General features: G+C 43.0%; 1 protein-coding gene across 8 annotated transcripts in view; it reads left to right on the top strand.

The window, feature by feature from the left end:
• Positions 1-13,314, top strand: part of LOC139817287 (uncharacterized) — a 388,078-nt gene that overhangs the window by 233,927 nt on the left and 140,837 nt on the right. For all 8 annotated transcript variants that reach the window (XM_071785253.1, XM_071785252.1, XM_071785254.1 and 5 more), the window contains one exon: positions 12,417-12,558. In XM_071785253.1, the coding sequence (XP_071641354.1) occupies positions 12,417-12,558 (142 nt within the window). The remainder of the gene's footprint in view (positions 1-12,416; positions 12,559-13,314) is intronic.

The raw sequence follows: 13,314 nt of genomic DNA on the forward strand, positions 1-13,314 counted from the left end.
CAGTTTTGAGGCTCTTTACGTTCCATAAACGATCTCATTCCTTTTTCCCCTTTTCACGGTGATTAAAAGGTTCGAACGTCGATTTTCATGAAGCCACAAAGCAGTTTTTTTTAACAACCTGATAACCGGTGGTTATACCGAACGCCAACGGGTAATCCTTCGAACCCGCACGCTTTTTTATCTTCAATTTTTCTCGCGATCGCATACTCCGCTGTTGCACCAGCGAAATTTGATTGCCGTCGTTACAGTTCACGTGCACTTTGCGCATACATGAATATTCCGCGCGCTGCTAACAACGGTATTCCACGCTTCGTTGCGGGACGCCACAAAAGAACGGAAACTACCCCCCTACTATATTGATTGTCATGAATAGCGTTCGGCAGAAGTCCCTACTTTGCCGAATAAGTCTGAATAATAGGAAGCATAATCGCTATATCGCTAGTACAACTCCGTGGTTAACATTTATGCAAAACTAAGGCGAATAGATATAGGAATCTGAATAAAAGAGAGAGAGAGGGAGAGGGGATAGATAGATAGAGAGAGATGAGAACGATATTTCTACGCTAGAGTGATCATAAATTTTCAAGAAATATGTTTTAATAACTTTTATAATTGTATTAAAAGTTTTACTCGATCTTTTTTAAGAGTAAGAATTTCTTCGAACTTTATGTTACTCTTTGACTTTAATGGTAAACTTTCTAAAATAGGGGTCGCAAATGACTATTTTATAGCTCTTATATAGATATTTTATTAACAACACAGATTTACGTTACTGCAGAGTGTGCAAGCAAATGTCGCGTCGAGCCAATTACCAAGATTCCATTGCGTAGATTGTTAGAGACGACAAGTTCAGCTGCGGAGCAAGCATCGAGCAACGGAGCTCATTGGACAACTACGGCAGCCGACGTGAGAACAAGTTGGGAATCCCGTCTGATTTGAAATCCCGATAAAGAGCGTTGTCGCGGTTTAAATTTGTATTAACCCACGGCCAGGAGATTCTCATGTATCCGCGGAATAAAGCTATCTGCGCGGTATTAAGCCATTAGACCGTAACGAAAGTTGATTAAGTGTACCATGGGATCGGACAAAAAGAATATACCCGGCGGTGAAACGAGACTACCGGGGGTCCGAACTCGACGCTATACGGGAAAAGAGAAGCGGAAGAGCGCCGCGCGCCGTGCGAAGCTTTCCCGGGCCACGTCGGCCTAATGAAAATTCACGGGTTCTCCATCGACGCGATAAAGTCCACCGCGTCATTACCATTGCCCTGTAGCTCGTTACGGCGTTTATTTAGCCGCGACTCTTTTCCCGAGATCGGAACGAACGGCGCGCTTACGCACACCAAACGTTTAATCTCGGATTTATTTTAACGAGAGTTTACGATGACGGGGGAAAGTTCACGTAGAGATCGTGCGATGGATATCGGGCTATTACGCGACGATTTCCTGTGACGAGTACGACGTGTATAATAAGTGAGCTATCTCGTTAGTTATCTTGTCACGGAGAAGAAATTGCTGATTAGCGTTCGCATTTATTTCCTACTTAACATTTTCGATGACATTAATTCGATGACTTATAGTATGATTAAAAGGGATTTGATTATTGTTTTAAGCGAAGGGAGAATTATTGTTGTAGGATTAACAAGAATTACCCTCTCACTCTCAGCAATCACAAAATTCTGGGGACTATGAAATTAATTCGTTCGTTGTTAGGTCGATAAACAAAAGATTATACGCGCTATTTCACGGTAATAACGAGTCAAAGAACGGCATTGCGCCGCATGCCGTTGGAATTGCGAAAGAATCGGCAATTCAAATATATCCTTTGATATTTTCGAGAGGATTATTCCAAGTATGTGTCCACAGGCGTGCGTTCTCATACAGGATGCGATATTTGAACGACACACATATATCCGGGTGGTGGAAGGGGCACGGGGAGAATGAGGGGCAACGATAAATCCGGCTCGCCGAATAAATATTCCGAATCGAGACCCGGCCGAGCGCGCGGAATCCGCGCCCGCGCCCGCGCCCGCGCGCGCGCATGGAATTATTTTCACGCGCGCCAAACCGGACTTTAATTTGCGATAGTGACTGCCACAAGCTCAAAGGGATGCCGACCCTCTCTCTTTCCCTCTTCTACACGACCAGCTCAATTTAATTAATGCTCGTTGCATAGCCGGCGCGGGACTCGCGCTGTACAACGAGACACGCTTATCCTCTCGCGCGAATGATTATAGAAAAGACCCTTGAGAGAACGCGCTTGTGAATGTGTGCAGATTTACGTAGATATAATTGAAATTATGCGCGACCGAGAATTACATTTTTATAATAACAATGTAACGCCGTTTAACATATGAGACGTCTCGTCTCATTATCTTTCTGTAAGTTTTTAACCCTCAGACGCGCACGCTGCACTTTTTTTCACGAAGGTCTTGAATTATTTCCAGTTATTTTCCAGAATCGAGTGCGTGAAAACATTATAAGCCTTTTTAATAGTTGAATTTAATAAGAAATGAATAATTTGATTGCTTATTAAGAAATGTCTTCTATAATTTATTCGATATTCTTTTGGCAACCACGATAAGAGAATTTCTTTGCGCTGGAAAACGTACGTTTACATTAATATTATTGATGCAGGGAATTGTTTTAAATTATTGATCTAACAAATTTTTATTGATATATAAACTAGGTTATTGATATAAATTTAGTATAACGCATGCTTTGCCAAAATACATTACAAGAGAGTTTCTTTAGTAATTTGATGAATATGGAGATCCGCTGTTATCGTCATTGATATGTTGTTATCAGGAGAATGGGTAGATCGCCCCAGACAAATTGGCCACTCAAATCCTCTGAGGACTCACATCCCTTACTATCCATCCTTGCTCCACCGGCTGTCACGATAAAGACTTGATCCATGCGTTCGTACATGTGCGACTCACGTATACTTCAGCCGTCAATTTGACACTGTCTTACGTAAATCTATGCATATACTTGTCGTATGTATTGTACTATAAAATATATATCGAAAAATCTCCGGCTTATATGTATATCTATATATAAAACAAATTTTGCTGCTCGAAATAAAACATCTGCTACGACAGATTTTATTTTATTTTCGATTAGAGTCACTACTGATCATGTATTAACTGAGGCATATTTCTTACAAATATAATATTAACTATAATATTATTTAAATTTTATTCTAGAAATTGATTTTTGACTAAACTTGTATGAGTGATATTATAAATCTTCGAGATTTGAATTTATTCAAATGCGACGATCAGAATCGTAATCTATTTTTACGGGCATAAACGTAGAGTAGCAAAGTAGGTGCGTACTTTCTTTCACGCGATCGAAGCATTCATAACACGAGGCGCTTTAGGCAAATGGCGAAGTTATCTCGATAGGCAAACTCGACGTGGAGGGTCGGAGGGATATGGGGCGACTCCGGCATTCAAGAATTTAAATATCTTCGAATTCGGTCATCCGCCTCTCGCTTCCCGCGTCGCTTTATATCCCCCTCGATCTTATATCTCTCCTCGTTAAATGGGCTCGTTTATGATACCTCAGTTACATTTGGCATGCATGTGGCCATTTCTAAGCAGCGCTTTCTATACCTACGATCTATTCTACGGGGTCATTTCGTTACATCGCGCTTAAGTGCACCTGTTATGGCTTTTGCTTTACACGCCACTAAAACGTTCGGGAATATAAGCTATTGTGAGAGAAGGAAAGAGGCGGAAAGATAAAAATTAATTAAGTTTTTTAAGTCAAAGTAATTAATTTCTTTAGAAACAGTTTACATAAATTTTGAAGATATAATACATTTAATGATTTTCGTCGTTATTATCAATAAAAATGTCTGCAATCAAGTTTTAATGTTAAAATCTGTGTGAAAAATCTTGATATTCTAACAATTTTGTAATATTCTTGATAATCAATAATCTTTTCTAGTTGTAGCAAACATTTATTAATTAATGTTATTATTAGGTGATTAAACTTACTATTAGGTATGTACATTAGAAATTTAGGTTTAATTTTATTTTTCGATCACACATATACAGAATGAAAACTTTGTGGGTAAACACTTTAAGATAAATAAATGATTTCTGCTGCGAGTCGGTTGGAGGCAGAAAAAATGATGGAGAAAGTTCGTAAAAAGAGAGAAGGTAAAAAAAAGCTACTTCAACGGATGGCTCCGAGCCGTGGTAAGCAAGGTTGACAGACGGAATCTTTAACGAAACTTCTTTCGCTCTCGAAAGAGATCCACTCGTAAACAGTCTGACGTGGCTTAACGTGTGTACTGATCCGCTTTAGAGAACGTAAGTTCTACCTAATTTCTCTTCGACGTTTGAGGGCATTAAAAGAATGCGGTAAAATAATTTTTCCTTTCTCTCTCTCTTTCTCCGCGTGCATCTTACGAATTTTTCTTCTAACTGACCGTAGTGAAAAGTGCGTCATTGAGTAGCGTTATCGAGAAAATGTCAGCTACGAAAGATAGGAATTAGATAGTTTTCGACGATGCCAGTTTATCACGGCATTCAAATACAATGTTGGTGCACGCGATTTGATTACAATATTGTACTTTCGGGGATTTTTCGCAAATTTGCACATCGGCATCGGTGAGAAATGCAGAACGGAATTGCGCCCTCGAAGCTCTCGTTAGTCGCTTTCGAATGAACACATTCGCGAGCAATTTCGGGGAGTAGGAAAATCCACTTTTCTCCGAGTTTTACAGGGATTTTGCGCGGCTGGCAACTGTTTAAGGAAATAAGGAAGCGCCGGCGAGAAAGAAAGGACGAGGAAAAAGACCCAGGGAGAGAAAACCCAGACTCATTTAAATGTACGATACCCTTCGCCTCTTATCGCATTATGGTAAATACAGGGTGTACTTTTCTTTCTTCGTTGGCACGAGGAAGGGGGAGGGGGTGGGCAAGCGGGGAGGGAAGACGAAACGAGGGGAGAAACGGCTGCATCGCTGATTGCAAATTGACTTCGCTACCGAAATAATACCGGCGGCCGCGCGTTACTTGCAATTCTTATTGCGCGAAGTTCGTTACGGATTTCCTCCGCCTCTCCTATCTCCGTCTCTCTTTGTGCAAACATACACACACGCGTGCCCGTGCGCGCGCACACAAGTGCATGCACATACATACGTGTTTCATTCACCTGCCGCCCATGCACGTGTATGTACGCGGCTAACGGGCTGTGGGGTATCCCGCACGATTTACTTCCCCAATTTGCTGGTTTGGTGGGAGCTCTATCATCTCGTTGCGCGCCACTCGTTTTTCCGATCTCTCCACTGTTTTTTCTCTCTCGTTTCCCCTTCCTCCGTCGTTGCCGTCGGTACAGAAATGCGGGTCGCCCGATAAAATTGCTTCATCAACGCGATCGCCGTCGCGTGCGCGCGTGCGTTTAATTACCGAAATGCCATTTGCGCGCCCCGAGGTGCGAAAAATGTTATTATACGTAGCACTCGTTAGCGATTGGCGACGATATCATTGAACGCCTTCGGTCGGCTTTCATATAGGCGATCGATACAAGGCCGCAACTCTCTGAAAGTGTAATTCAGACGTCGCGTCGTCTGGAGAGCTCATTCAATGAATGCTTAACGCGTGACTCAATTATGCATATACTGCGATCGCGTAAATTCTAAACTTTTGCAAACTCGTAAGAGTATTATTTTCGAGAAACGATCCAATATTAACAATAGTATCGTTATAACTTTTTCATTTTTTTATTAGAAAGAATTTGAGAGAAATAGAATTCTTGCAAATATATCGGAATATATTGGAACGGCGTTAAAAAATATTGATATACATATATTACTATGCGCATGCATTTTTTGCGTTAAAAATTGGGCGAAAGAAGCGGCCGATAACTGTCGACGCTAACGTCGCGAAGAAATATTATACCCAGCGTTGTCCATTTCGAGGTATGTACAGCGCTCGTGCAGAATCTGAATACGTTTCACGGTCGCTCGAGCTCGAAAATTGGCTCCGTGAGTTCTGTCGGCGCGAAATCCGACGGCGCGTAGACGTCGGAGGACGTTAAAAGGCGCTTTTAGCCCCTGCGCGCTGTGCGAACTAACGAGCCACCCCTTCGCGAGAGAGAAGAACAGTCGTTCGGGGGGAAGCTGGCGTCGCGCAGCCTCGGAAATTGTGTCGCTGCATCGACGCGAAAATGTTTAATCGACAATCACGGCTCGATTGTCGTCCGTCCTACGAAACCGCCTTAATTGCGGCGCGTTAATTATAACGGTATGATTATTGGACCATGAACGTGATTACCGGCGCGCGCGTGTCTGCGATGATTAGCTCTCTGCTTTTGTGAGGGTGAGTCGGATCGGAAATTGCCTCGTACCCAAAATCCGGACATTACGACTGAAAAAGATACTAAGTTTACGATGAGCTAACTATGGATGTAATAATCGATCGATTTAATTGAAGCCTTATCTTATAATCCCATTCATCCATTCGTACACATAAAACAGACCATCAATCAAATGATTGTTGCCGAACGGTCGGTTTTTACGTGATCTTAGCTACATACATACTCTCTAGATTAGATACACACTATATTCATACAAGAAGCGAAGGACCATGGCGTGTATTTTCGCCGTGCTGTAAACTTGGGCAAGATGGCCATACAGGAAAGATGGCCAACCCATGTTCATTCGATGTTTCATGACGAGCTAGATTGAAAGAACATATGTTGGCCATCTTACCCGAGTTTACCTTATAAATAACGGTTGCCTTAACCGTACGAGGATTAATTAAGAACAAACTTGCTCGCGTGATGAAGAAGACCGCCGTAAAGACAGAGGCCACTGGGAATCGACGGAATAGTCAAGAAGCATTTCTATTAGGAGATTTCGTGGTTGCTATGATGGGGATGTGCGAAGGGGTGCTAAGTTTAAATTTTAGAGAAAGAGAGAGAGAGAGATACCGGGGGTACGACTAAGATAATGGCGCCGGGTTACGCCGCACAAAGGTGGAGAGGATGCCCAGGCCGAGTGCACCCGGCCGGGGTCGGACTCGTAACGCGACACTTGTGCGCTACGGCTTAAGTTTCGTAATACCACTTTCGGGCGACTGCGATACAGAAGATACGACCGCCACCAACGGCCGAGGGGAGGCCGCGGGAGACTTAATACAATTTGCATATCCTCGGCTATACGCCACGCCCTCGGCGATCTTTGCGATGTTCGCGAATTCGCGTCCAGGATAGTCCTTCCGCTACCTTTTAGCTCGCCTGATATCGGCTGCTCGAGAATGACACGTGCGGAAAAATGTGCGAACGCTAATAAAACGGGCTTTAAACTTGGCGCACGAGCGCTGTTGATTCAAGAGCCGGTAAAGCGCTTTCGTGCCGCATGTCCTTCGATGTTTAATTAAGTTTCGAGGAGAGTTTAGAGGATGAATACGTGGTGTACATCGCACGCGATGCAATTGCTTCGACGCGAGAAGCAAGAAGGAGAAGCTTTTAGGAGATTAAGTACTAATTTTAGGAGAATATTTTTAAATACTTGTATAAGTAGAAATGTATTTTATAAATGTTAAAAATTGCACACCCCTTTGAATGCGCGCTGTTTTCAATTGTGAAGGTTCGTTATGAAATCGTGTAGATGTCGGTCATTTTACGAACGCACTGTCAAGCACAGAAATCCTTTTACAATCTTCTGCATTTAATCGACGGAAAGAACGTATCCCCTAATTCGCAACCGGCTTGCCGAATACCGAGTTTTCATTAATTATTCTCGGGTCCCCGTTGAATCGATGATTACATCGAATTCCGCGAATTCGCGCAAATACGCCGGGGATCGGCGCGACGAGTAATTACGAGCGCGAATAAACGCGAGAGAAGCCGGCGTCGCTTATAATTAAACGCATTCCTCTCCTTTTTTTTCGGTTTTCTTTCATAGCGGGATAAAATTTGCAAGAACTCGGATATCACCGGAGAGTGCGTTCGCATTCGCGTTTTGCATTCACGCGCGCAATTTCGATACCGAACGCTATTTTGGCTGATCCACGCGATAAACGAGCACGTTTATATCTACCCGTAAAATAAGCGGTGGTTCTATTTACCGAACATTGAAATATGATGCTTTTAATGAAATTATATCCACCAGAGGGGCGGCTGAAAACTAAGCGATCGTCGGATAGACGTGCATTTGTAGTTACCGTACACCAATTTTGTGCGCTCTTGAGTAGCATCGTTTTGCAATTATTATTATTCCAATTTGTGTCATTAGTACGCATGTAAAACTCAGCTAAAAAATGTTTTTTTTTACGTGCACAGGTACTATTATTTTACAATTATTTTTGAGCAGTTAAACGACTATATCTTCTTCCCAATTTCTCTCCTCCGAATATTTTTTAGAAAATATTCTATCATTCAACTTTTGACACATTTACATATACGATGGTGCAACGTGTCGAACTCGCGCGAGACTTTCGCCGCGATACGAAAATCGAGCATTAAAAACGCTCCAACCCCGATACCGGCGCCGAATTTTAGCACGCTGGGAAGATACGCGAACGCCGAGGGATTAACCGATCGAGCGGTCGAGCTATCAGAATCGGTGATACGAAAAGCCGGGGATCTCCATCAAACTGATAACGCATATTCGCGTAATGCGTCGACAGCGCGGGACGGGCAGGAACGCGAGGGGACCAGGGGGGATGCGAAAGGCTCGGGAGATGGGTGCTGCAAGGTAAACGATATTTACGTGGCTGGAAGATCGATAGCAATTTAGCCACCCTTTGCCGTTCTGAACGAACACCTCCCGGCAGCGACGGCGGTGGTGCACAGCCGCATCATCCCCCGTCCTTCCTCACCCGCCCCGTCGTTACGCAGGTACGTCCACCATCACCGCCGCCGCTTCCTTCCTCTTGCTTCCAAGCCTTCCACTTTCGTCCGTCTTCCTCCCGCATCCCCGTAACATGGCCTAGTCAGTACTCATCCATATACATCGAGAAAATTAATATCTGGGCTTCGTCGGGTTCGTTCGCGCGCACTGTGAATAAACTCGGTTGCGCCGCTCGGGTTTCCAACCCCTCCGTCTAAAGCCCTTATTCTCGTTCTTCCCTCTCGTTTCCCTTTCTCGCGCCGCGCAGCTTCCTCTCCTCGCTCCGTCGCGCCACTTTTTCGCCGCGCGCGAATATGGCTCTTACTCCCGACTGCAGTAACGTCGTTTAGTGCCAGCTTCGGTTAAATAAATTTCTTTGTTATTTCCGTGTCCTATGAAATAGCGACGTTGCGGGAAACTTTTTTATAGCACATAACGTTACATGTGGCTATCTTCCTCGGCATTTACAAGTAACTTGAGTTAATCATGAGAATTGCTCCAGGCGTTGTATATTGCACGTTAACTGTGGAATGTATTTATAATGAATACTACTTTGATACGAGCAATAGCGAGCGCTGGGTTGATGTTAATAATAATAGCAAAGAGAGAATTGCATTTTTCTTTTATTGCTGTATTCTCCCGAAAGATGTTGCGCAGCCGACATTTTCCATTACGTATCGCGTAATCCTTCCTTTATTACTTGCAGAAGGCTTAATACTCTCGTTCTGTGAAGATAAATGTATCACCACGATGATTAATACGTGTGCAAAAGGGAACAAAAATTTAATTCGAAACTGTAACGTGAGCTTGTACATTGCATGTAGCTTCATGCACGTTTCTGAAGATCATATTGACGTACTACATATTTATTTTGATTAATCGCATTTTAGCACACATTATTTGAAAGTTGAAAAATATGCCGCATCAGTATCTATAATTAAAAATTGTCGCGCGGTTTTCGAATCTCAAAAAAAAGTTTGAAATTTTTCAATTTGTGTATTTTAGAGGGAATACACGCGAGACTTTTAATGTAATAATTTATATCGATATCCGATCCTTCGCCACGTCATGTATTTTTTACAAGCACGGATTACGTTACCCTTATTCGTCATTCCGCCGCACGTCGACGTTGTAACCAGGGGGTAACGTCCGGCGTAGCCGCGCGCACGCCGCTTATATTTACATATTTAACTAACCTAACGGCGCGAGCATTAACGCAAACACAGACGGATAATCCGGAATATATTAATCCGCGGCGGGCGCATACCATCGCTTTGAATTAACGCGAATATTCCTGTGTAAGCCCCCGCACGCGCAGCAACGTCGAATCGGACGAGTGCACCACCTCGCATGCATATTGCAGGTATGTTAATGCGCTTTCTCTCCCGCTGTCTCGTTTCCCTCGGTCTCGGTGGCATAGCCGTTCCCCGCGATGCAGTCGGATGCGCACTTTAACGACGTAAGTGGAGAACGAGGGAGCGGAAACGACGAGGCGCGCGACGCGACGCGGCCGAACGTGCTATCGGAATGTCCTCATTGTCTCTCTCCGAGCGAGTTAATCTGTCTCCTGGGGGAGCGCGAAATGCACCGCGGGAACAAATCGTTTTAATGCAGGGACAAACGAGTGGCGCTTTGGACTTTGGACGCAATAAATGCAGGTCCTTATCGACCTGCTCTCGTGTAATGGCGAGATCCATTTTTGCATTTCAGACATGTATATTTCTGTGAAAGAGAATGTTTTGTCCAAAAATTGCTTTATCTCTTTGAAGCTTAACAATAAACAAACAATTGCGTACAGTATTATTACAGCGTCGCTCTGTTATTATGCAACACTATTATACCGGGGTTAATGCGTGTCAATATTATTACTGACGTGTACAAAATAACCATCGGTGTAAAGCTCGAATCTGGTTGGTTTCAGCAGAGAAAACAATATTTGCCCGCAACACTAACTAATTGTTATCGGTGTTCTATTAACTACAACGTTCAATTGACTGATATCTGGGAGAATGCGATTTCGCGTTATTATTGAGGCTTATTAGGACATATATTGATAGCTTCTGGACAATGTTACTCACGCGGATCAACGTCCGCGCCGCGTTGTCCATCGATATTCGCGATATATATATTTTCCGCGAGTCTCGAGATGTGTAAGCCCGATGATGAGAGGACGGGTCGAAAGCCACGGACGACGGAGCTTCCGTAAGCCGCTTTCGCCCGTATCCTCGGAGGGATTTAAGTCCCGACTCGTGCAGATCAAATTGTCGTCAAATATTTACGGGGACGGAGCCATTCGTCGTATATGCAGCGCGCTTCGAGTGTGTCGTTACGTCGCCGCACTTTGCCACGTCGCGTCGGCACGAATCGGACGAAGGAGGAATCGACGCGGATGAAGACGCCGGCGACGCGGACGCCGCACTCCGTTTGCGCCGTCACGCGCCCGCGGAACGCGCTCTTTGAATTTTAATAAGTCGTAAAATCGTGGCGATTTCTAACCCGGGTTTAGTTCGATTCCTCATCGAACCAAATAGGAAACGCTTATCTTTTTATCGATTTCGATAAACGATTTTACCAAGTCGTTTTTGTAAATTTTTTTTAGATAGAAGTATTCTTTGCTTTTATCTTATTCTTCATAGTGAATACAGTACGTTCGCATAAACTTCGCTATAAATGAAGATTTATTCACAAGTTTTATCTGTATTTTGATAAAGAAGCTTTCTCACTTATTGTTTTTTTTTCTTTTTTTTAGAAAGTTTGTGAATTTTCTTTTATAAGTCATATTGATTGAAAATCTAAATGTTGTTATTGTTATTTTTAATAATTATTGGTCCTCCTGCGTGATCCGATGTTGTTTCGGTCGGGGAATGTCATTAACGAAACGTAATACACTTAAGTGGGCTAGTATCCTAAAATGCACAAAGTTTGGCGCATAGCCGTTCTCGTTGTATCACGGAAACCATCCGGAGCCTCGAGAGATCTTCACTGTCTGCGAGATCTTTCAAGTGTGCTTCAGCGTTGTTGCCGTTTAGTGGCGAGATATGCGAAAGATATGCAAGCCGCGCTGCTCTTGTGCAGCTGAGAAATTCTCGTTTAACCCGTAGCAAGTAATTTTGTCGCGCGTTGATAGTTGAATAAAAATGCGGTCAATGGATATCTTGAATTTAGGTATGCACACACATTTCTACGAGGCTTGTTCTTAAGTTGTAATTTCTCTAAACGTTTCTATATAGGTAACGTTACTTTTAAAAATATATATATTATGAAAATATATATTGTGAGAAAAGAAATAGAAATATGTCTATTAACAGATAATATCCGCAAAAGGATTGGTGACAATAATTTTGAGTGCTACGTAGGAACACAACTCATTTATAGAGAGTTATTTTTGCGGTACGCACTTTTAGCACACGAAGAATCTTATTCGTTTGTCAACGCAGGTCACCTGTCAAATTTTATTTTACATTTAGATTTATAAATAAAATCAATTAACTTTAGGATACAAATCTATTGCTGATGCGAGACATAATACTAATTAATAATACTACTTAATATTTTATGTTCAGGAAATGGGAACTTAGAATTGTTCGATAGTGAGAGCGGGCCGGACCTCACGCTATCACCTCAAACCTTCACGTCAACGGCGGAGGCCTTCATCAATGACAATAGCGACAGCCTCGGAGTTCCAGGAGACAACGATACCGGCAAGTTATTTTTATTTAATTATCAATTAATTTTTATTCGAGATGAAAACATCGCGATATCTTGGAAAAAGTGGAATTTTCGTTGAAAATAAACGAGCCTCCGTGATTGACTAACGACCGAAAGAGATTTTCGACGTACTAGAAATTATGCGTTAATGACGCTTTAATAATGACTATTTTATTTAGTTTAACTCATGTCAGCCCGCGCTAATAACGAAATTTCGTAGCGCTTAGTACGTCACGTTGTCTATACAATCGAAATGCTTAATTTCTCAATTTCGACTTAGGATAAGATGATGAATCATAAGATAACTGCGACAATGCAATTCGCCTGACAATGATTTTAACGCGCGACTTCCCGTAATTCGATTTAATTCAATCTGCGAGAGTGCAAAACGTCGATGGGGGCGCCGAGTCGTTAAGCGCCGGAACACGGGACAATGCATTAACGTAATTGTTGCTCTCCTCGTCAGCGGCACGTAGGAACAGCGGTTATAACTAGTTCGAACAAGTCAGAAGGGGGAGGGAAAGCTGTTGTCGCGCGTGTGCCGCGGCACATATAATGCCTATTGTTTCCGACAAGTATAAGGGGCCACCGTCGGGACAGTCGTGCACAAGTGCAACGCGCACGCTTTGTTTCTTGGAGAAATGTTGAGGGACAATCAAGATCAGCCAGCCGGTGGGTGTAGCAGTAATTTCAATTATTACATTCTACTTCCTCCGGAGCGGAGATTAGTTATTAATTCGATGTACCTAAGTA

The sequence above is a fragment of the Temnothorax longispinosus genome, chromosome 8, assembly GCF_030848805.1.
Source record: "Temnothorax longispinosus isolate EJ_2023e chromosome 8, Tlon_JGU_v1, whole genome shotgun sequence".
Lineage (NCBI taxonomy): Eukaryota > Metazoa > Arthropoda > Insecta > Hymenoptera > Formicidae > Temnothorax > Temnothorax longispinosus.